Here is a 22704-nt window from a genome sequence, read left to right on the forward strand (position 1 = left end):
CAGAAACCCAAGCAAATGGGGAAAAAAAGGGCCAGATTTATTAAATAGCTTGATTTTGCGTTGAATCTGATGACAGTTTGGTCACTGTTAGTAACTAGAACTTTACTTCACATTAGCATCTCTGCAGAAGTTCCTCCTCTTTTTCGACAGTAATGTTTTAGAACACAAGTACACAATGAATGTGACTGAAGAATTTCACCATGTCAATACGTTCTTGTGACAATGTACTACGAATAGAATAAATAACTTGAAATCACTGCTGAGAAAAACACGTCTCAAAGGAGCAACTTCACGTTATTCCTGTCAATCATTAAATGTACCTTACTAACAGCCGTTTCGTACTTACACGGGGGCTCGTCTCCCTCCCGACTCTTTTCTGCCGTCAGCGGTATGTTTTATACCTGAATATACATTTGAACCAGTTGGCTATTCTCACTCCAATCACGTATTGTTTACCTAATAAAACCAACTGGATGAAAAGACATTGGCTATATGAAAAATAGCTTAGTTTTTCTTTCTGATGACAATTTGGTTATTGCTTGTAACTAGAACTGCCAACCCTGCTTGAGAATAAAGGTTTCTCCTTCAAGCTGGAACTTAAGACAGTTTCTGTGTTGTTTGTTGACTGGCTTTCTGCCACCCCTGGTCTCATCCAGATCTTTATGTGCCCCTCTCGGCACACGGTAAGAACAGATTCCTGCGTAAATATCACGCCAGAGAGGGGTTCGGTGTGAACGCGATGAGTCACAAGTGGGGAGATCTTTGGAACATCTCGCATGCTTGGAGCAGGTTGCAGAGTGGCCACTGTGGAAGCATTGTCCCAATGGGATGACTGGCTTCCAGTATTGTATTTGGGGGACCCACCAGGAGGGCGCCGCAATGGCACTACAATCTCATCCATTTCCAGATCCCACAGAAGCAATTGTGTGTCCTGCCCACAAAAAAGATCAAGCTGGTGAAATATGAAAACCTCAAAGCATGGATGTGATGCAAGGAATCAGCGTTAGGCAAAAATGCCTAGAAGTATACATAAGAAAAGAATAATATATTACACAGATAAAAGGCTGTCAAATAAATTCTTATAGCGTCACATTAATCCTTACCATTGCAGTCATTGGTTTAATTTGCATGACCATATTAGCCACTCATTGTTTCCGTTTCTTTCCTTATTTCACCCAAAGTAGAATAATAAGAACAAACAGAAGGCCAAAGACCAAGTATGCAAGGCCATTTCTAAAACGTAATCATTTCAAATTCTACTCTGCCCTGTAAGCCAATAATCAATGCTAACCTCCTGCTTGTAGCCTCATCAGTCTCATAATATATTCTTAGTTGACCACTCAACATTTGCATCATAAGATATGTTGTTTCACATAATCTAACATTCAATTTGACAATCGTTCATCAGATTAACATCACAAAAACACTGCTCCACTTTCTTTCTTCAAAAACTTTCTAGTCATAGATCCTCAACAATACTCTCAGTTTTTGCTCCTAAAGTTATTCTAAAAACCCTTTTGATTCTAAACCTTCCCCACAGTTCTGACACAGTGTACCTCCACTATAATTTCTACATAGCCCAAATTTCAGAAAGCATTACATAGCCCAAATTTCAGAAAGCATATTATTACAGTTCCAACCTGGTTCCTGAACTAAATAGTTTCTATATATTTGTACTGGCCGATTGCAGGAATGATTCTGGTGGGAAATTCTAAACATGGAAAGGACATACTTTGGATTCGTTAGGAACTAGTTTGAGAAAAGGTATTAAGAAGTTAAAAAGGTTGAAGTTACATCCAGAAAATTGACAAACACTCAACACTTGTATGAGGGAACCACCATAGCAATCACACCAACAATATTTCTCAATACCTGACCAACAGAACCAAACCGGTACATGACAGTTTCCCCTGTGCCTTCTGAATTTGGCGATGACCAATATGAATCAAAAGCCACTCCACTGACCTGCCAGCATGATTTAGTAACAATAAGCAAGGTAGTTATAATCATGTAAGAATCCATAACTACCCTGGCATTATTTAATAAGAAGCTTACCCATGAATTATGCCCCTCACCCCATGCTACAACTTTCCGATCTTCCATGCTCCAAACTTGAACTAAATCATCTTCACCTCCCGTCAGAATGTATTTTCCATCCATGCTGTTGAGTGGCATTTTGTTGTCAATCATACTATCTATTTTCTCAAAGACAATGATAAAATTTAAACCAAAAAGAACCACATAACATAAAAGTTTAGATTAAGAAGGAAAAATCAAGGACAATGGAAGGAACATTTGAAAGTAACAGCTATAAGCTATGACTGGGAAACCAGTAAAGTTACCAACCTCCAAGCACAACATAATAGAGCACCATAATAACTTTTGCCACCACATATGAGGTGTTCTTTAGAGTAGTCAAAAACTCGTAGATAACCTGCATTTAGTATTTAAATTGAGCTCATTTATGTACAAAATAAACAAACAAAACCAAAATATGCAGGTGGTAAAAAAAAGAGTAAGTTATACCATCTCTTCCCACAGTCGCTAGATAGGCACCATCAGTTGAGAAAGCAATGCTATTAATTGAACCTTGGCATATATGCCATCTGGCAACTGGGTTACTCTGTATATATAAAAATGTATTGGAAGAGAGTATGAGAATCAAGAGCTACCAAAAAGAGAAAAAAAAAAATATTCAACACCCCAGATGCATCCCATACATATGTTAACTAGTAATGGTCAGCCCACTAAACCAGTAACTAGAGAAGTGAGCACTCATCTAAGTTACAAAAAGCAAATTGAAATATCCCCATGCATAAGCCTTTACAAAACTTCAAAAAACTAATCTTGCTTAACTAACACTAAAGCAACTTACTAGAGACCCAACCCTTAGAAGTATATTGAAGAACCAAGCATATCTTAGTATGCATTATGTAATAGTAAGCAATTTTGCTTTTCCTGGTTAGTGAGCAATAATTCCTTGGTCTAGGTTGAACCCACCAAAAATATGTGTGCAAAGACATCAACACAAAATACAACAGACCTCTCAAGCAAATGATATTATTCCCATAACAATAAATGTAAGGTAGACACATAAACACACACATCTAACGTAAATGTAGTTAATAATACAATGCTGCCATTCTTATGACACTAACCACACATGCAAATGATGCAATTACCTTTGTAACGTAAAACACTAACAGGAACTAAGCTTTGACAACCTAGAGGGAGGAATTGAGAATTTAAATGAGATCAAGTGAGAGACTCCAAATCATGCTAATTTGGGTACAGGGGCAACTTCAGAGGTCCTCCCTAGAGCAATTAAATCACAATTTTTTGCGCCTACTCCAAGTCCCAGTCAGAACTTAGATCTATCATTGCAAATGGATAAATGCATGCGGAAACATTATGTTGAATGGGAAACATATATTGAGACCAGTCTCCTATATGATATATCAGTTAAAGCTATAAACTTAAATATGTGGAGAAGAGAGTTAAAACAACCTACAATCAGAGAAATTAAACAAACACAAGACATGACCAAAAAAGCACCTTACTGTAACGTGCATGCGCAACAGAAAAGTGCATCGGATCTTTAACAGCAGGGAATGAAGAATCACCTGCACCATCTTTGCTCTGGGGAAAAATAAAAGAAAAAGGAAAAGGTGAAAACATGCTCAAATCACTCTATGTACCACAGTGAAATAAGTAAGTTTAGGGCTTGCCTTTTCATACACATACAAATTTCCATCGGTATGAGCAACAACAAAAGCACCATCACCTCCAGGCACCCATGAAATACTAGTACAACGACTGTTGGAAAGAAACAACATTAATCAACTAGTCATTTGATTTAGACTTCTTGTACTTAAAGAACAACAATATACAAGTGTGTTGTGTGTGTGTGTATGTACAAGCTATCAGTTATTATATGGCTTTTATTTTTACTATCCCTCAGCCTTAAGAGCTGGAACAGTAGTATCTTGCAAGCTTTCAGCCGTATGTTTTGCCTAGTAGATGCAGCCAACATCTAGAATGCGCTGGTTGAGAGTTCTACATTTTATATTTCTTTTGCAAAAGTAAATCTTGACAGACCAGTTTGCCTGCCTACACAAACTTGAGCAATTCAAATTTTAGCAGTCCTCTAAAAATAGGGTGAGAACTACCTACTGTGTCAACCAGACCAGATAATGGTGCACATACAAGACATTTAAAAAAATAAAAGAAGGAAAACATAGGAAAAAAGAAGCAACTACTTATCCAAGAACTAGATCACTATTGCCTATGGCACTCTACCACAAGATAGATAGTGCCTTATGGTACTGTATCCCACTCTATTTGATGAGGTGCATTTGGAGAGAAAGAAATGATCGGAACTTTGAAGACAGTGAGAAAATGGTGGCGGAGTATAAAAAAAATTATTTTTTTATCTTTACCCTATTTCAATGGATAAGCTTATGATTAGAGGTGACAATTTGTGTTCACGTGTCAGGTTTAGGTCGTGTCAAGACATGGGTATAAGACTATATAAGTCAACCCTAACTTGACTAATTTAATTAAATGAGTTGGACACCTCGGCTCTAACTTACTAATTTCGTGTAAGGCTGGTGTCAGGTTCACGTGTCATCTAAAAAATTGTCTGCCCTACTTTTGATTGTTTTCACATTTCTAATTTTCATGACTTTTATGATCTCTTTCATTTACTGTTCAGGTGTTTCTCTAGTAATTGTTGTTAAATTGGGTACGTCCATTGGTTTGCAACGAAAATCATATACTTATAAAAAAAATCACTATTGCCTCTTAAAGTACAACAACATTATGTTGCGGTGTATTCAGAGGTCAATTCCATAACTATATGAACTAGAATAGAAATTGTGCATAAAATACATCAAAAAGAAATCCACTGATATAGATGAGATAGAACACATATTAATGACACTGTATCTTCAGAAAAAAAAAAACAAAAAACTTTACTAGTTTTAGTACAGTACCAGAGATGATATGTATTATTAATCATTAAAATTTGAAGTGGGAATACCTTACTCAAAGATGTTCAATTGTACGTGTATTATATATATCACAAATATTGTAATAAGAAAAAACAATTTCCTTCAACATCTCCAAATTGAAACTTGATGCTGATGATGTTTCTATTGAGAAATAGCATACACTATCATGAAAAGACATTTTCCTTCTCTATGTCCAACTTGAAACATGAGTTCACTGTCCTCGAATGCATGCATGTATACATGAAGCAATACCACAAATATGGATCAACCAGCTAAAAAACTAGCAACGGAAATATAAAATTAGTTCTCGACAAGTTTCATACTACCACATAGGAAATAAAAAAAAAAAAAACAGAAGTTTAAAAAAATCAGAGAAATAAGAAATCAGGATTCATAGAAGTATCACATCGTAGCCCATGTCACATTGACTTAGTTGTTCTGATTGATATGGTTATATTTTCAGAATCTAATCCCCTACCATATGACATGGCATGGTTGCAGTGTCCAATTCTTCTTTTGAATCATAGGGAATATGGAGAATCTATGCAAGTATCTCCAACATTGGATGTGAATTCATCATATAAAATTCAAGTAATATATATATATATATACACACACACACACACACACATTTATTTATTTTTTATGATGAGGAACCCTCTAAGGCAAGACCGCTTCGTGTACTCACCCCCAATACAAAATATAAATTTGGCAACTATCTCATACTCCAAAGAACAATCAATGTGCTCCTCGCTTTCATTGTCAGGCACATGTTAGTGAAAATACCCAGTGTATTAGACACACCATCAGTCATATTATGTACAAAAGATTAATATGGCTATTTAGATGCAATGCAAAATAGCAATTTCACATTGATAAGTTTTTTGAACAACCACTTTGAAGCAGAGCATAAGGGCCTTGGAACCATGTACAAGGAAATATTCCAATGACAAGATCGTCAAAACAACTATGAACTTTTGGAAATGGTTGAAAAAAATTAATATTAGTGATGCAAGATGAGCATCAAGAAATTCACCCACTAACTAGCAGCTGGATGATACTAGGAAAAGCTACTTTGGTCACTGACAAACGCCTAGCCTAAGATGGAGAGGCTAATCCAAGCAACCCCGAAGTTATCAGGAAAATTTCAAAAGCTCAAACAATATTCATTCAATTTTCAACAATTATTGCATTCAATGGTCTTAATGGTCTCCCGACAATGTCTATTATGCTAGAAAGTTAAGGCATTAGTAAGTATCAACATGGAAATCCTAAAAGACAAAATAGCTTAAGAACAACAGAGTCAAAGCACAAGTTTGTGTATAAAGTTAATGCATCAAGCACTACTGTTTGCATAGACCTAATTAACACATAGTACCCCCCCCAAAAAAAAAAAAAAAAAAAAAACCTTCAACTAACACCATTCAAGACTACTGCTTTTCAAAAAAAAATTCTTCTTTTTTATCCGCATTTTGGCAAGGTATAGCAACCTTTTAGATTCCACTTAAGTCTAGTAATTGATGAAGGATATCAATATCTGCTGCAACATACATTCCAGGAACAATTCAGTGTAGCTGTCAAGTTCTTTATGAGAAAGGTATCCTTCACCTTACCATAAGCCATAGGATACTAAAAAAGGTACAGCCTATTTCCCTTTCTTTGCCATCTAATCTTCAATCTCCAAGAAAATCATGATTAAACCAAAAGAATTACTTATGGAAAAAAGACCTATTCAATTGCTTATTGGACAAAAAAAAATCATTAGCTGAGACTTTGCAAGCCTTTTAGCATTGTACGCATTTTCCATGGCTTGACTAATGAACATAAAAAATGAAATTCCGTAGCATCTTCTCAAACTAGATGCCAAGTGTAATATCTGATAGCCCTGATAATAACAAAGCAGAAAATTTTGAAAGAAAGAAGCAAAATCAAGTAACACATGCAGAGGGTACTAAGAGTGAGGTAATCCTTGCCTGTTATTAACAGAACCATCTTTGTTATAATGCTGGGCCCCAACAAGCTTCTTTCCTACATCCTGTAATTGCTGTCTCAGTGACACAGAGTACACTACAATAGTACACACAACACCAATAAATTTGTAAAGTTTGAACCTCCAAAAAAAAATTATGAGTTCAAATTTGTCTTAAATTTTACCATCGCCAGAATTTAACCCAATAAGCAAATCATGCCCATCCCTAGCATCGTGGTCGAATGAGTGGCACACGGGATTCGAATTACTGAAATGGATAGACTTTATTGGATCCTACATTTACCGATTAACCTGTCATACACCAACCAAAAATTTGCAAAAATCACTAAAACCTGAATAACCAAATACCATATTACCTTGTCTTGAGAATTCAAATCACTTATAAAGATAGCATCCCCCACATTGAAGACCAAGTAAGTCCCCTTCCCATCAAAGTTTGTAGTAGCCATTGAATTACTCGAACTTGATGACCCCAATGACCCAACTCTACCATTCCCACTAGTACTCTTACTCCCACCATTTCCTCCGACAAAGCTAAGAGCCCGGCTCCCATTACTTGCACCCAACAACCTCGCTGCCGCTGATCGTACCCCACTGCTAGCACTGAAGCTTGAAGGCTGCGCTGTTGGGGTTGATGGGGCTGGCTTGTCCTTTAGATGAGCAAGGGTTACCTAGGATAAAACTCAACCAACAATGTTTTCAAAACTTTAGTATAAACAATAAATAAGTAAAAAGCTAATTCATTTAACTAAAAAGTGTGACCAACAATGAAATATAGAGAATGGAGTCTGAGAACATTCCCAGGATAAGAGAATAGACTAAAATGTTTTCAGACTTCATGTTAAGAAATGTGTATGAAAAAACGAAGATAGAAATTAAAATTAAAATGACATAAAAATTCTCAATTGGGCACAAATATATCCTAGCATGTTAACACGGATTAAAAATTGCTTTTAAAAAAAAAAGGATTATAAAGATAAACACTAAGAAAAACAAATTAACATAATATCAAAACCAACGAAAACTCTATCCAAAAGCTGAGTCTGAGAAACGGGTATTGATCATTGATTAAAACCCTAGAAATCAATGTCAACAACAAAAATGCTCACAGGACATCCTTTTCACGAAATGAGTATTGAAGAAACCTCCTCAAAAAAGTGCTTCCAAGTATTAATTGAGACTGAAAAAGAATAAAAGGACTGAGAATTTCAAGTACCTGAGTGGCGGTCTTGCCATGGGCGTAATGAAGGAGACCCGAGGGATGGGTCTTTTCGTAGTGGAGCTTGTAGCGGCCTTCTGGGGTTTTGAAATAGGTCTTTAGGGCCGGTGATTGTGCGGTGGCGGATGAAGACGACGTTGACATCATGCCGTTGGAGCTGTTGATCATGGTGTTGCTTATGGTAGGCCCGGGAGCATGTGATCATGACACTACTAGGGCTTTCAATTTCAACGCTGGTTCTCAAAGAAAAGACCTCGCAGTGTGGTCTGCTTCTGGGTTGCTCTGTTTCGTTAACCTCTTCTTTGTCGGTCTTCAATGGCTTCCTAATCAGAAGGCGGGATCCTGTGGTTTGGGGCTTATGCGAACGTTGGTGATGATGGTAATGATAGTTCAATGGGGGTGGAGATTTGACTTTGTGGGGTTTGAGTCAACGAAATAGACGGTGGGGATGACGAGGTCTGCACTATCTGTCCTTGTCTCTGGATTGAGAGAGTGCGAAGCTGCGTGAAGCATGAAAACAGCGAATGACACAAACGCAATGCGATGGACTCCGTTGTGATTGATTCAACCGGAAATCAGGTTTTGTCAAATCTTTCATGATTTACTTTTGTGACCTTTTTTTTTCTCTCTCTTCTCTTTCATGGACTCCCGGTACATCGAAGAAAGCATATTCTGTGGTTGATGGTGTCGCCATGTGGGCTGAGCCCATCAAGGTTTTCGTGGAAAATAAGACAATTTGATTTTGTATTTAGGGCTTTTGATGAAATCAAATGATGTTTTTGTTTACGCAGGTTAATTGTCCTCTTGAGTGTTTGTTTTATATTTTGTTTTGGGTTTTCGTAGAAGCTCAAGCCCAATGATTATTCATTGGGCTCAAAAGATTTTAGCCCAAATTGCTATTTAACCAAAGTTGGTGGGTTACATAAAGAGTGGATGGTGTGATTTGGTTAGGTCTCCCACAAAGCTTTGGACATTAGATGGTACCTTTTAGGAGAGAGAGTTTTCTTTTAAATTAAATTGGGTTTGATTTTTTTTTTTTTTTTTTTAATTTAGTTTATTAAATTGAGATGTGTTTAAAATGAATATGATCAGAGTATGTGATTCGCGAGAATGAAATGCATTTTGGATAAATGTCAGTTTAATAAAATTCTCATGCATTTTTGAGCAAATGTTGGTTTAATAATTCTTCCGATTCAACTTAGAAGAAAACTGACTCAATTAAAAGAGAAGTGATAGAGAACCAAACAAATGAACCCAAAAAAATTTTCAAACTGACATGGCAAGGGTTTTTAAATTAAAAAAATGTAATTCTCTCTCCCTTGTTTGCCACTCCAGTTTAAAAAATTTTCTGGGTTCATTTGTTTGACTCCCTAGCACTTTTCTAACCAAAAGGCTAAAAACGGGTCAAAGAACAGCAACACTCTTTGCTTCATCATCACTTTGATGATTTTTTTTTTTTTTTTTTTGTTGGCTGAGATCCACCATCGAGCTAACTAATAACTTTATCATCAGTAGTCAAATTTGAAATCCCCACAGATCAACGTTTAAATTGCTGACAAAATAAACTTTTGTAAAGTAATAGGGCTGCATTGAGTGCAATGGAAATCATTGTTGAAAGAGGACGCAACATATATGATCAGATGATAGAATTAGATACAACATACCTCTTTCATCACGCATTGGTCAAAAAAGAAATAAGGAAGCCGTTGGTCCATATTGGTTGCACCATAACATCACCAGTGCATCATTATCATCCACTTTAACTACTCCTCGATCGTATTTCATCACTTCAACCACAAGTTTTCCTTTTAAAGTTTGCCATACCAACAAGCAAAAACACACTTGTATTATTCTTAAAGTATTCCACTCCCACTTCAATGACCTTTCTCTTGAAGGCTCTAGATTCAGATCTAGACTTTAAACTGGCCTTTGCCTTTGTTTGGCCCTTTCTTCTTCTTTTTTTTTTTTTTTTTAATTTGATTGATATGAAAAAAAGTAAGAATGTTAGATGAATAGTATGTGGCTATTGCTAAACATAACCTAAGATATACTGATCTTGTAGTTATTTGGCTCATATCTTATAGTCTAAGGTATCTACATATAGATATGAGTAATGCTAGGGATCATCTTTTTATCTTTTTAAAGTTGATGTGGCTTTTAAAATTACAATTAAATTTTAGATGAATCTTACTTGAATTTTGATTCAATAGTGAATTTGAAATTCACATCAGCTTTAAAATGATAAAAAGATGGTCCCTAGCATTACTCTATAGATATATGTCTTAGGTTTTATAGATTCCCTTTAAGTTTGAGATTCTCAAATTTATAAATTTTAGCTGTTCATCTCATCTAAGCGTCTAAAATAAGCCATGTTTCAGCATTTAATGATAAAATTTAATGAGGGAGCTACCCTTAAGGAATTTAATTAGTCATGTTTTCTCGTTAAATGTTAAAACATGTCTTATTTTAGACGCTTAAATGAAATGAACGGCTGAGATTTATGAATTTAAAAATCTCAAATTTAAAGCGAATTTTAGGAGATCTCAATCCGGTTTTATAGCTCATTCTGCAGCTAGTATACCGGTTAACGACCTTTCAGGTGCCGTCCACAATGGCTGTGTTTGGGTAGGGGCTTAAAAAATATAGTGGGCCGGTATTGTAGCAGATTTGATTGATGTGAGAAAAAAAAGTGAAAAAATTTGTTTTGTAGTAATTTTTTTATTTGAATAATAATAAAAAGTGATTGATGTGATGTAAAAAGTAAGAATGTTTGGATTGATTTTGAAAAAAAAAAAAAAAAAATAGAACTTTGGGTCGTCCCGCCCTTCCCCAAACACAACTAGTATTTTCACATTTTCACTATGGGCCGTTATAACTAGTACCGTCGGCGACATTCTCTCGTATCTTACTTTCATTTTAAGAATCCTCTCCAAAGCGGTAGAATGGATTGTGGCATGAATAGTGTTATGTTGTTTGTATTTGATTTGTTTTTCTTTCTTGGTATTGTTCTACTACTTCTTTTGCTCATTAAAAAGAAACCTTTTCTGATTTTTTTCCTGGGTCCCAAACAAAACTCTCTCTCTCTCTCCCTCTTACTTAACAATAAAGATGAAGACTGAGGTTCTCATGCCACCTTAAATTGCACCATTTCACCTAACTCTTTGGACTCCCTTAATTACCATTTCATGTCTTCACTTCACCACTACACACATTATATATAAGACGACCCCGTTTTCCCATCCCACCACCCCAATAGCACAACACTACATGCAGTTAACGATGAAGCAGCAGCTTCAATATTTCCCCTTCCTTCTTTTCTTCTTCATCTTCTTCCTCCATTCCACCACAACTCCCGCTCATTCCCAGGCCGTTTCTCCGGGACCATCGGGCCCCACCAACATCACCGGAATCCTCGACAAGGCCGGACAGTTCACCACCTTCATCCGCCTCCTAAAAGGCACCCAGGTGGCCAACCAAATCAACACGCAGCTCAACAACTCCAACCAAGGCCTCACAATCTTCGCACCCACCGACAACGCTTTCTCCGCACTCAAATCCGGCACTCTAAACTCCCTCACCGACCAACAAAAAGTCCAGCTGGTGCAATTCCACATCCTCCCTTCTCTCTTCTCCATATCGCAGTTCCAAACCGTCAGCAACCCTCTGCGCACGCAGGCCGGCGACAGCAGCAACGGCGAGTTCCCGTTAAACGTAACCACCTCAGGAAACCAAGTGAATCTAACGACAGGGGTCGTCGACGCAACGGTGGCCAACACTATATTTAGTGATAGCCAGTTTGCGGTGTATCAGGTGGACAAGGTGCTCCTTCCGTTGGATATTTTTGGGGCACCTGTGTCGCCGGCTCCGGCTCCGTCGTCTGATAAGCCTGAGAAAAGAGTTTCGGGTTCGGATGCTCCATCTGGGTCTAAGAATGATGCCTCCGTTGACACTTCTGGTGCAACGACAGCAGCAGTATCCTTTGGAGGAGTTGCAGTTAGTGCCGCAATATTTTGTTCTTTGTGGTTGTGATTTTTGTGTTGATTGATTGATTGATTGATGATGATGAAATCTTGAGCGCGGCTGTTTTGATTTCTACTATATTAAATCATTATTCTTTTGATTAATGTCTGTGTCGCTATTACATGTTTGAGGAATTGGAGTGCTCGAGCTGACTGCTGAGTGATGCTTTTGCCATGGGCGTACATGTAATGAAGAAGATCGAAGGGATGGGCCTTTCGGCCCAGTGATTGTGCCTCGCGTTGACTAGTGTTTCATTTGGGCTTCACGAAAGTAGGTTGACTATCAAAGCCTAAGCCTGCATTTTTGGCCTATCATGTTGAAATATATAAAGCGTCATTTAATTTGTTTAGGCGTGAAATATTTTTCGTTTTAGAGAAATTATATTTTAATTTTTTTTTTCGAAAATATTTTTTTTGGCGTTTGGCATATACAGAAAATCAAAATATATATATATAAAATTTTCATTTAATCATGTTAACCTATAAAAAGTCAATATTTATTAGCAACATATACAAATATTAATATACATTTTTTTTTTTTTAAAAAAAAAACATAAAAAATTTGAGTTCCGACTTTGGTGCACCGGGACACCGTCAGGACATTGCTAAGACATTGTCGTGACACTATCATAAATACACACAAGTACATGTTTTGGCTGGGACTTGATGATGTCTTGACACAGTCCTGATGGTGTCACGGCGAGTCCCAGCCAGGGCCTCGACGATGTTCCAACATAGTCTTGACTATGTTACGGCAGGTCCCAGGTCCCAATGAAATCCCAATGGTGGCCCGATCAAGTCACAATGGGTTCCCAATGAAGTCCCAATGGTGCCCTAACTGGGACCGGGCGGGGCTTGATGGTATCTTAGTGGGGTCTTGGTGGGGGCTCAGCAAAGTCCGAGTAGTGTCCTGATGGTGTCCTGACAGAGTCTCGAAAATGCATTGACGGGTTCTAACGGAGTCCTAATAGGGGTCTTAGCAGTGTCCCAATAAAGTCTCAGTCAGGTCCTAGCGGTGTCCCAACAGAGTTCCGGCAGGGTCCCAACAATGTCTCGACGGTGTCCTTGACCAAGTCCTAGTGAAGTCCCGCTAGTGTCGTAACAGGGTCTCAGCAAAGTATTGATGGTTTGAGAATGAGATGTTTAAACTCGGAAAATAGTTTACGGTTTTAAAAAAGAGAAACCATTTCATGAAAATTAAAGAAGTTTTTTTTTTGTCAAACTGAAAAATGTTTTTTCCATTGACTATTATTTTCTATTGCACCAAACACAAAAAAGTAATAAAAAAAAAATCATAAATTATTTTACGCCAAGACAAACGGAGCCTAATTGTTAATTTAAGGGAAAATGTGTACTTTCTTTTTCTTTTTTCTTTTTTTTTTCTTTATGAAGTCTAGTGGGCCTAATGGTTACCGAAAGGAAGGTAGCACTCTTCCTTTGTTTAAGATCTCCAATGATGTAGGCAGCATTTGGTTCTAAGTTCATTGCACGAAGAAAAGCCATATTCGTAATTTATATGGTGTACCTTGAGGATGGTATAAGGGACAATGTGTACTTACATACCTTTGAGGATGGTATAACTTGTCTGGTTTCGTCTCGCCAATAAGTCTCTCACGAGGCTTTTTGATGGAGGTGAAACCCAATGAGTTATCATGGACCGGAATTGGCTTTAATATGAATGAGTCATGACAGAGCTCACTAGTCTAAGTAAGTGTTCGGGCAATTCAAACAATATATTTTCTCAATTAATTATTCAAATTGACTGCAATTCAAACAGCTAATTACAGATAAGGTTAGCATGGCAAAATTCACAAAGATATTGTTGCCGATCCAATGGGCTGAAAATGGGCGACTTAAAAGGAGGTCTATTAGATAATCACCGTTTTCATGCACAACATCTAAGCGACAGCAACCATTATGCACATAGACAGTTATCATTGTGCTATCATCTGCTCTGATGTTACAACTATCTCTTAAAAGTTTAAAAGGATAAGTTATACCATCTAACAATTATCCTAACATATATGATGAAAAAAGTATATATAATCTTTTTCTCTCTTTATTTATTTATTTATTTTTTTGGAATTTTGGAGACTTACATATAATTTTAATGTGTCTCGCAACCTGAAATGACAGAATTAAGAGGGATGGATTCATTTCATTTTTTTGGATCCAAATAGAACGAGTAGGCAACCAGTGATCCATTGGTTCCACCAATCAAAGCATCATCACAACATCTCACCCTTTACCACCTTAAAATGAGGTTCTCTTACTACCTTGTAAATTGCATCATTTCACCTAACCCTTCTTTCTATATATACCCGCAATCCACCGCACACTAGAATCAAGGCTTAGTAAATCTACATCTCTTCTCATTGTATGCACCTTGCAAAGCTGGGTATAATGAAGCAAGTCATTCACTTCTCGTTTCTTATATTTTTCATCTTCTTCATCTGTTGCACCACAACCTCAGCTCAAGCTCCTGCAGAGTCTCCAGCAGCAGCAGTACCATCAGGCCCCATCAAAATCATCTCAATCCTCAAGAAGTCCGGCCATTTCACTACATTCATTCGGCTGCTAAAAAACACCGACATGGCGGAACAAATCAACGGACAGCTTAAAAAGAATAACCTTGGCCGCACCCTCTTTGCACCGCCGGACAGCGGCTTCTCCGACCTCAAATTAGGCACTCTAAACTCTCTTAGTGACAGAGAACAGCTCCAACTGGTGCAATTCCATCTCATCCCTGATTACTTATCTGTATTGCAGCTCCAAACTGCTACAAACCCTGTGCATACAGTGGCTGGCGACAGCAACGAGGGTGATTTTCAGCTAAATGTAACATCCTCATCAACACAAGTCAACATAACAACAGGGGTTGTAAATGCAACAATAGACGATACCCTATTTAATGAAAATGGCCGGCTTGCTATTTATCAGGTGGACCACGTGCTTCTTCCACTAAAACTCTTTGGGACATCTCCGCTGACACCACCGCCGTCTAAGCCTGAGAAGGATGATGGTTTAAATGCTACTGCTCCAGTATCTTCTGGTGGAGTTGATCCAAACGGCCAAGTAACGGCGGCAATATCGGTTGGAGTTGCGGTTGCTGCCTTGTTTTCGCTATGATCTTTGGTGTTGGTTGATGATGATGACATTTTGTGTGTAACTGCTTTTGTGATTTCAATTTTCAACCAAATAAATCTTTGGAATAATCTCTTTCTCAGCATACAATTGGTTTATATACAACGAAAGATTCGACAGACACCAGACCACCTTTAAGCAAATTCACGACAGATTACCTTATCAATTCCTTCCAGTTTCTACGAGCATGGATCTTAAACAAAAAAAAAAAAAAAAAAAAAAAACAACAAAAAAAATCCCTGTATGGACGATAAATAGTAGTTTAACTAAGTAAATTTGAAATTTACCACATGTCTAGTCTCAGTATTATAATATTAATTAAATTTATTTATTGTTATTAATTTAAGTTTTTAAGATAAACGATGATTTAATAAACAATAATAAATAACAAAACTAAAAACTAGAATATTGCGATCAATTCCAAATTTCCAATGCACCACCGAGTAGACATTGGCACGGGCACACAAATTCAGAGGGAGTAAAAGTTTCTTAATGGGCCACTCAGCGAATAATAGGATATTTAAGGAAATTACGTACTATAGAAGAAATTAATCAACTCCATAATCTCTAATGAACATTACATGAAATTCAATTTTTGAGCAAATATTTATTTGCATTGTCGAGAATAAAATAAATTCAACTATGTCAACCAGTATCAGTGGCTGGTTGGATTCTAAAGGATCCATTATCTAAAGGCAAATGCAACATATACAGTAAACCAGGGGCTCATCAATTTCCTTTTATCAACCAATACAAATTCCAGACTCAAATATTCCGCAAAGCAAAACTTCCTCAAGAGATATAATTTCACGTATCAAGCCTCTCTGGATTGCCAAAGTATTTACTACCACGTACTAGTCAGAAATTAGTCACATTGGTGTTTTAGGGCTCTCCTCTGTAAAAAGCTACTGCATTTCAATAACTTTCTTCATGAACTTTTCAGGAGAAAAGCATCCTCATTCTTTTACCTAAATCAAAACTGGAATTCAAACCCTCCAGGAAAGCCTCCCCCAAATCCGCCACCAGGGAAGCCACCCTCAAACGAAAATGTATACTGCTGCCCCCCACCACCAAAGTTGGGGTGGAAACCGCCTCCGCCCGATCCCATGCCCATATCTTCAATGTCCTCCCCTCTATCATATCTTGTTCGTTTGTCTTCGTTGCTGAGAACCTATTAAGAACAACACATAAATCAGAACTAGCAACATGTCTTTCTAGTGGAATTCTTTTATTACTGTAACTTATTGATCAAATTCTAGTCAGCAAGGGAAAGATTAAACAAAAAATTACAGAATCAGACCTCATATGCAGCAGCAATTTCTCGAAACTGAGCCTCTGCTTCTTCTCTATTTTCAACATTCTTATCGGGGTGCCACTGCAAAGCAAGCTTCTTGTAGGCACGCTTAATCTCGGACATGGATGAAGTCTTTGAAACTCCTAAAATCTTGTACCAGTCTTTGCGTTGGCTCATCTTTAAAGCTTTCTCAGCTCTCATCAGTGCTTCCCGAATATTCATATCCTGCATCAATTGGCAAGTTACTTCTATCATAAATCATCTAGGGTGAGGCAAATAACAAAGCACTTATGAAAAATATAAAACTAGAAATCAACAGAAAGTTGCTTAAAGGCAAGTAGGCAACAATTTCACAAAAAGACAAGAGAACAAAAATGATTGACTGATTGAGTAAGTAACTGCAAAGGTAAAACGGAATCATTTCAATCTAAACAACACAATTAACAGATAGTAGCTTGAAGGCAATAATTTCAGAAAAAGACAAGGGAACATAGATGATTGACTGATTGACTAAGTAACTGCAAACGTAAAATGGAAACATTTCAATCTGAACACAATCAAACAATGCTGAACAGTTAATCTAAGCGAAGAATAGTGAAAGGATTCAAACAGAGAAGAGCAGAGAGATAAAGGACATGACAAATGGATACTTATCATGAAGGGTGTATTGCAACACAGAAACTCAAGCATATGAGATTCTCAACTAAGTTTCCAGCAAATGACTTCTCGTAGATTTTAACACTCAAGTAGAGTGACCAGAAGAAAGGAATTGGAAGCAATACAAGTGATTAGTCACTTCTCTAGACATTGCAATTCATACTTAAAAATTTAATCTTTAATGTTTTCAAACAATTTTTTCCAAACTGCCAACCTCTGAAGTATTTCACTCAGTCACTAAAGCAAATTCCATCAGCTCTAACTCAAAAGATATAGGTCTCACAGTAACCTGGGGAAGAATTTAATAGCTAGAAATAAGTGAAGGATTTATTTAATCCCCATATTTCTAAATTTGCTGAATGGGACCCAGTATAGGAAGAGCATAGCACATAGGTGCACAACTCATATACCAACGGCATGCACTATTCATTTGCCTTAACTAGTATTGAAATTGATAAATCCTGACTCCAAACAATGACACAGAAAATTGCTTGAAAACCTATAGTAATTTATTATCTTCAATATAGGAAAGACCATTTAAGCTTTAAATTCATAAGAAGTGTGTTATGCATCACATCACTGACTATAACACTATACTAGCAGAGAAATTCAATATTATGACTAACCTGAGGTGATTTTTGAGCTGCTGATTTCAGATCTTCAACAGCTCCCTCCCAATCCTCTGTTAGAAGTTTAGCTTCACCCCTCTGAAAAAAAAAAAAAAACACACATATAATAGAGAACAAATTAGTCTTATCCTGCTGGACAATAAAGCTAAAATGTTTCATTAACGCACATATAATTCCACCTAGGACATGGATTCTATATGAACCAATGGATTGTGACAAGTCATTACTACTAGCAATAACAAAGAAGAGCGTGGAAGCACCAGCAAACCTGAACAAAAGCATCAATAAGTTCCCCATCGATGTTGAGTGCTTCATCACAACTGGTTATAGCATCCTTTCCCCTACCAAGCTTGACTAAAACGTTACACAAGGCAAGATGAAGGTGTACATTATGTGCAAGATGATTAGGGTCCAATGCAAGTGCTCCTTTGAAATCCTCCACCGCAAGCCTCAGCTTACCCTTATTTACATTATCTTCTGCCTGTTAAGACACAAGTATGGGAACAAAATTACCACCAGTGGTGAACATTGTGATGACCCTGAAGAATGTTGACTGAGGAATTGTAGTTCATCCCAATTCCCTCACCAACTAAGCCCCTACCCCGAGAAAGAGCGGAAAAAAAAAGGAGAAACTCCAAGAAATTTACTGGGCTTACACTTTTACTCTTCTTGAGTAAATTTTTCAATCCAAAATATGCTTTTTTAAGTTCACTGTGCTCTGGATCTAGGCGGAGACCTTTCTGAAAATGCCTGAAAAATAAAATAATACAAATTATATATAAAAATAATAATTAATCTAGCCAAATCATAATGACATTACAGCTTTGTTACACAAACCTTATGGCAACATCATGATCTGCTAGATAATAGTAGGCACGGCCACGTAACAATAAAGCCTCTAGATTGTCCTCATCTTCCTTAAGAATAAATCCAGACTCAGATATGGCACTGGAATAGTCTCTCTCTGCTAATAATAACTTCACTTTGAGGAGTTTGGCCTGCAAAGGGAAAAGCAAATGGGTTAATGGGCTGCTGAAAAACTTAAATTACAGAAGACTATTAATCCAATCTCCATGGGTCAGTTTACATGCTGCTCTCGATATAGTCATGGTAGAAGGGAGATGAAATGAATGACAGTCATTAGAAAACAAAAAAACTAGCAGATGTTGTTACCTTTAAGCATGCTGGAGAAAAAACAAGCACAACTTTATCCACATATTCCAGAGATTTTGTAAAGTCCCCTGAATCGAAGAGAGTCCAAGCTGTATCTAGAGCACTCCGAGCCTGACGCAATTGAGAAAGCTCCTTTTCTGCAGCTGAATTCCTAGGTTTTAACTCCAGGAACTTTTCGTAGCTCTTCTCAGATTCCTCATATCTACATCAGCCAAAAATTGCCTGAATCATATAATATTCCAATCAGAAATTGGAAGGGGAGAGAGAGCCTAGGAGGGGTGACCCTATATTCTTTTCTAATATTTTTACATTAAGAGGATGCTGTGCTAATGTGTGTAAATATCAGTCTCAACTTTATATAGTTGTATCAACTTAGATTTATTGTTACAATAAATAACTATAGTCAATTCATACACACAGTAGACTACCAGAGAGCAATATGGAAAAGAGAGAGAAGAAGAAGAAAGAAAGACAGCAAAATCTTGATGGATGTATTGGTCGCGCCTTGCAATTAGATTGACCATCATAAGATGGGTAACTCAGATCATACTCTTTATGCTCAGGGGCAGATCACATTATCAGCCACAGAGTATGATCACAGTAATCACATGATAAACAGGACAGTCACAATAGCAAAGGATAAGGTCCTCTACCCCTACGGGACAATTAAAGGAGGAATAGAGCTAGAGTTAAATGGCTGATTATTAACAATTAATCCCCTGCTGAACAAAACCCAGTATCTTTACCAATCACATCCATTGTATTTCCAATTAATGCATTAGCATTTATTATAATCACTCTAGAAGGTAAAGAAAGATTGGTAACTTCCATAACAATAATCAGAAGAATTCAATGTTTTGAATGACATTAGAAAAAGAAAACACTAGAGAAACTAACAAAAATTTAAACAGTGAAAGAACCTGCATAGCTGACGAAGAACGGATGCACGGCGAAAATAAGCTTCCGAAAGTGTTGGATCTGCCTCTATAGCAGCATTAAGATCATCAATTGCCTCACTATAGCGTTTCACTTTTATACTTTGTGAAACCCTCTCAAGCAACTCCGCGGCGCTACCAGGTTTGCCATCTGCATTCCCACATTACACCCATAAGATATCATCAACACAAGATAGTCAAACCAGAGACAAAGCTTCCAATTATGAAGAAGAAGCTAGTATGTGCATAAAACCGTATAATGATAGCACAAATTCAAACCCACATGGATAAAATTACAATTTCTTGTTCTGCTTCATCAGTTCATGATGGCAGGCATTGTTCATAGAAATAAATAATCACAAAACACAAAAAATAAACGATTAAATTTCCCAAAAAACACTTTTTTTTGGCAGGGTTGGGGGAACAAGAACCCAAGCAACGAGAAGATGATCGAGGAAATAGAAATTGTAAACAACGGAAGTAGATCAAGAAGAAGCGTATTGATTTCAACCCTAAAAGAGGAAAGAAAATCCAAGTAAACAGATCGAAGCGTGAGAGTCACAAACCTAACGCAGAAACCAGCGGCTGGAGGAGGAGGAGCTGGCAAGCAAACACAAAATGGAGTATGAACACCGAGTACACCAATCCTCTCCATGCCACCCCATCCATGGCCGTTGAGAATCTCGCAAGATTCATCGTCTCTCGCTCTTTTTCGCAAACACTTTTTGTGTTGTACAGATAAATATAGGCTTCACTCGTATAAGCACAACAGAGATAACAGAGAAGGTCCAAGAATTCAGATTACATTATATTTCCTTCCAATATTTGGTGTTTATTGGATTTAATATTAGAGAACCGAGGCGAGGGTCTGCATGTTCTTCCACGTTGCTCGTACCAATGCCTGTGATACACGTGGATTTTGGACCATACTTTGGCCACCTGTCAAGAATCAGGCTAATACGAAACTGACACGTCATGGAGAGCTTTTGTATCATTTTTTGGTTGCTTTTGGATCCTTGGTTACTCTTTTTTTTTTTTTTGGTTATATATGAAATTGTATTGAATTTTGGGTCAACTGGACCAAGGCCCAGTGTGGGTTGGCATTACATGGGCCATCTTACAGGAATTACCCAACCAATTCCTTATGATTGTGGGTTCCTCAACAAAACCAAATAATTTCCAAGTGGTGGTTTTATTTTGTACAATTTGTTTATTGCTTTTTAGAGAATATTTTTTTTATATTTTATTTGAGAAAGTGTTTTATTGTCATGTAAAGATGCAAGAAGTTTTGAGCGTTTTTTTTTTTTTCTTAAAAGAAGGCAAAATGAACTATAAACAACAATAACGAAAAGCCATAAAACAATCAGACCGTGCGAAAAAACAAAAATTAAAAGATAATACATCAAATGAATTATGCAGTCCTATAAATTCTTAAGAAAAACACCAAGAAAATTGGTCGCAATAAAGGCCGTTGGACAAGGCACATTGGAGAAGACACAAAAAGCGGCACGAACCTCGAAAGGCCCCTCAACTTGTCTCGAACCTCAACAATGAAACAACAACAAATATCCGTAGGGATGCTAAAATTCAAAGAAAACAACAATGCATAATTGAAATACAGAAAAGATAGCATAAATAAATCACAAAACCCAAAAATTAGTGACACCAGCAGTGGAGACGACAGTGACATGGGAGTGTGTGAAGCCCAGGCGGAGGTGCGTGAGGCGGCCACAGGGGAGTGGGAAGGGCAGTGAAGACGATGATGAGGCGCGGTGGTGGGCAAAGCTAACGGAGGATGACACATCGAGCTTTGGAAAAACCAAATCCAAAAACCAAAGTAGTTCCTCGAGGAGGAGGTGTCATAATTGGTCGAAGGAGACGGGAAGGCAGTGGAGGAGAAGCTGGGGCTGCGATTTTGGAAGAATCGGGGATAGATCGCCAGAGGCAATGGATAAGGTCTCATAAGATGCAAAAAGGATCTAAAAGAAACTCTAGACGGATAGAATCAGAAGAAAGCAGCTTTATGAGAGAGGGAAGGCTAGGAGGAGCAGGAGATCAGAGAGGAGGTCCCAACCAGAGCAGAAATGGACATCTAGTAGGAGTTGTTGCTGAAGAGAAAACTTCTCGAAGAAGTTTTTTTTGTGTGTGTGTTTTTATTGTTTTATCAAACAAAGCAGATATGATCCTCTACATTATCCTTTTATACACGACCAGTGAAGTTGAAATTAAGGATCATATCCTTTCAAAAAAACAAAAAAAAAACAAAGAAATTAAGGATCATATATCCTACTAGGTCATATGCTTCATTTATGAGTCATTGAAAGAGAAAAATATTTTTTTTTTTTTTTTTTTTTGTTAGTTTGGATGTTTTTCAAAGTGGTATATCAGGATTTGGAGAGGAAAGAGATCCCTCGCCTAAGTGTGTAACTCAATTCTGATGCATCCAAAGAGTTTTGAACTCAAATTACACATCATACTTTGTATGAATGGTATTATAACAATGTATATGTCATAATATTAATATAGATGGTCCAATACTTATCTTTCAAGAAGGTTGCAATTACTCTCCTCTGTGTTATATAGTATCTAGGTTTGTTGGTCTAGTATTTTTATTATTCCTAAAGAGGCTATT

The 22704-nt window shown here is 37.3% G+C and overlaps 3 protein-coding genes and 1 pseudogene across 3 annotated transcripts; 2 read left to right on the forward strand and 2 right to left on the reverse strand.

The window, feature by feature from the left end:
• Positions 1 to 169: 169 nt before the first annotated feature.
• LOC132191269 (uncharacterized) lies at positions 170 to 8848 on the reverse strand. Its single transcript, XM_059606214.2, has 11 exons — positions 8219 to 8848; positions 7359 to 7673; positions 7167 to 7275; positions 6986 to 7079; positions 3729 to 3816; positions 3556 to 3639; positions 2527 to 2623; positions 2347 to 2434; positions 2056 to 2161; positions 1873 to 1965; positions 170 to 931 (listed from the first exon to the last, which is right to left on the reverse strand). The coding sequence occupies exons 1-11, from the start codon at positions 8387 to 8389 to the stop codon at positions 533 to 535; spliced, it is 1644 nt and encodes a 547-aa protein (XP_059462197.2). The 5' UTR covers positions 8390 to 8848; the 3' UTR covers positions 170 to 532.
• Positions 8849 to 11477: 2629 nt separating this feature from the next.
• On the forward strand, positions 11478 to 12590 carry FLA11 (FASCICLIN-like arabinogalactan-protein 11). The gene has a single exon (XM_059571757.2). It carries the CDS (start codon positions 11489 to 11491, stop codon positions 12248 to 12250), a length of 762 nt encoding a protein of 253 aa, XP_059427740.2. The 5' UTR covers positions 11478 to 11488; the 3' UTR covers positions 12251 to 12590.
• A 2016-nt stretch (positions 12591 to 14606) lies between these two features.
• Positions 14607 to 15398, forward strand: LOC132162177 (fasciclin-like arabinogalactan protein 11 pseudogene; annotated as a pseudogene).
• A 505-nt stretch (positions 15399 to 15903) lies between these two features.
• Positions 15904 to 20944, reverse strand: P58IPK (DnaJ P58IPK-like protein). Its single transcript, XM_059607372.2, has 9 exons — positions 20639 to 20944; positions 20058 to 20223; positions 19138 to 19339; positions 18802 to 18962; positions 18621 to 18714; positions 18233 to 18445; positions 17962 to 18042; positions 16685 to 16903; positions 15904 to 16555 (listed from the first exon to the last, which is right to left on the reverse strand). Exons 1-9 carry the CDS (start codon positions 20766 to 20768, stop codon positions 16358 to 16360), a joined length of 1464 nt encoding a protein of 487 aa, XP_059463355.1. The 5' UTR covers positions 20769 to 20944; the 3' UTR covers positions 15904 to 16357.
• Positions 20945 to 22704: the final 1760 nt, after the last annotated feature.

Source organism: Corylus avellana, chromosome 10, assembly GCF_965113065.1.
Source record: "Corylus avellana chromosome 10, dhCorAvel1.hap1.2, whole genome shotgun sequence".
NCBI lineage: Eukaryota > Viridiplantae > Streptophyta > Magnoliopsida > Fagales > Betulaceae > Corylus > Corylus avellana.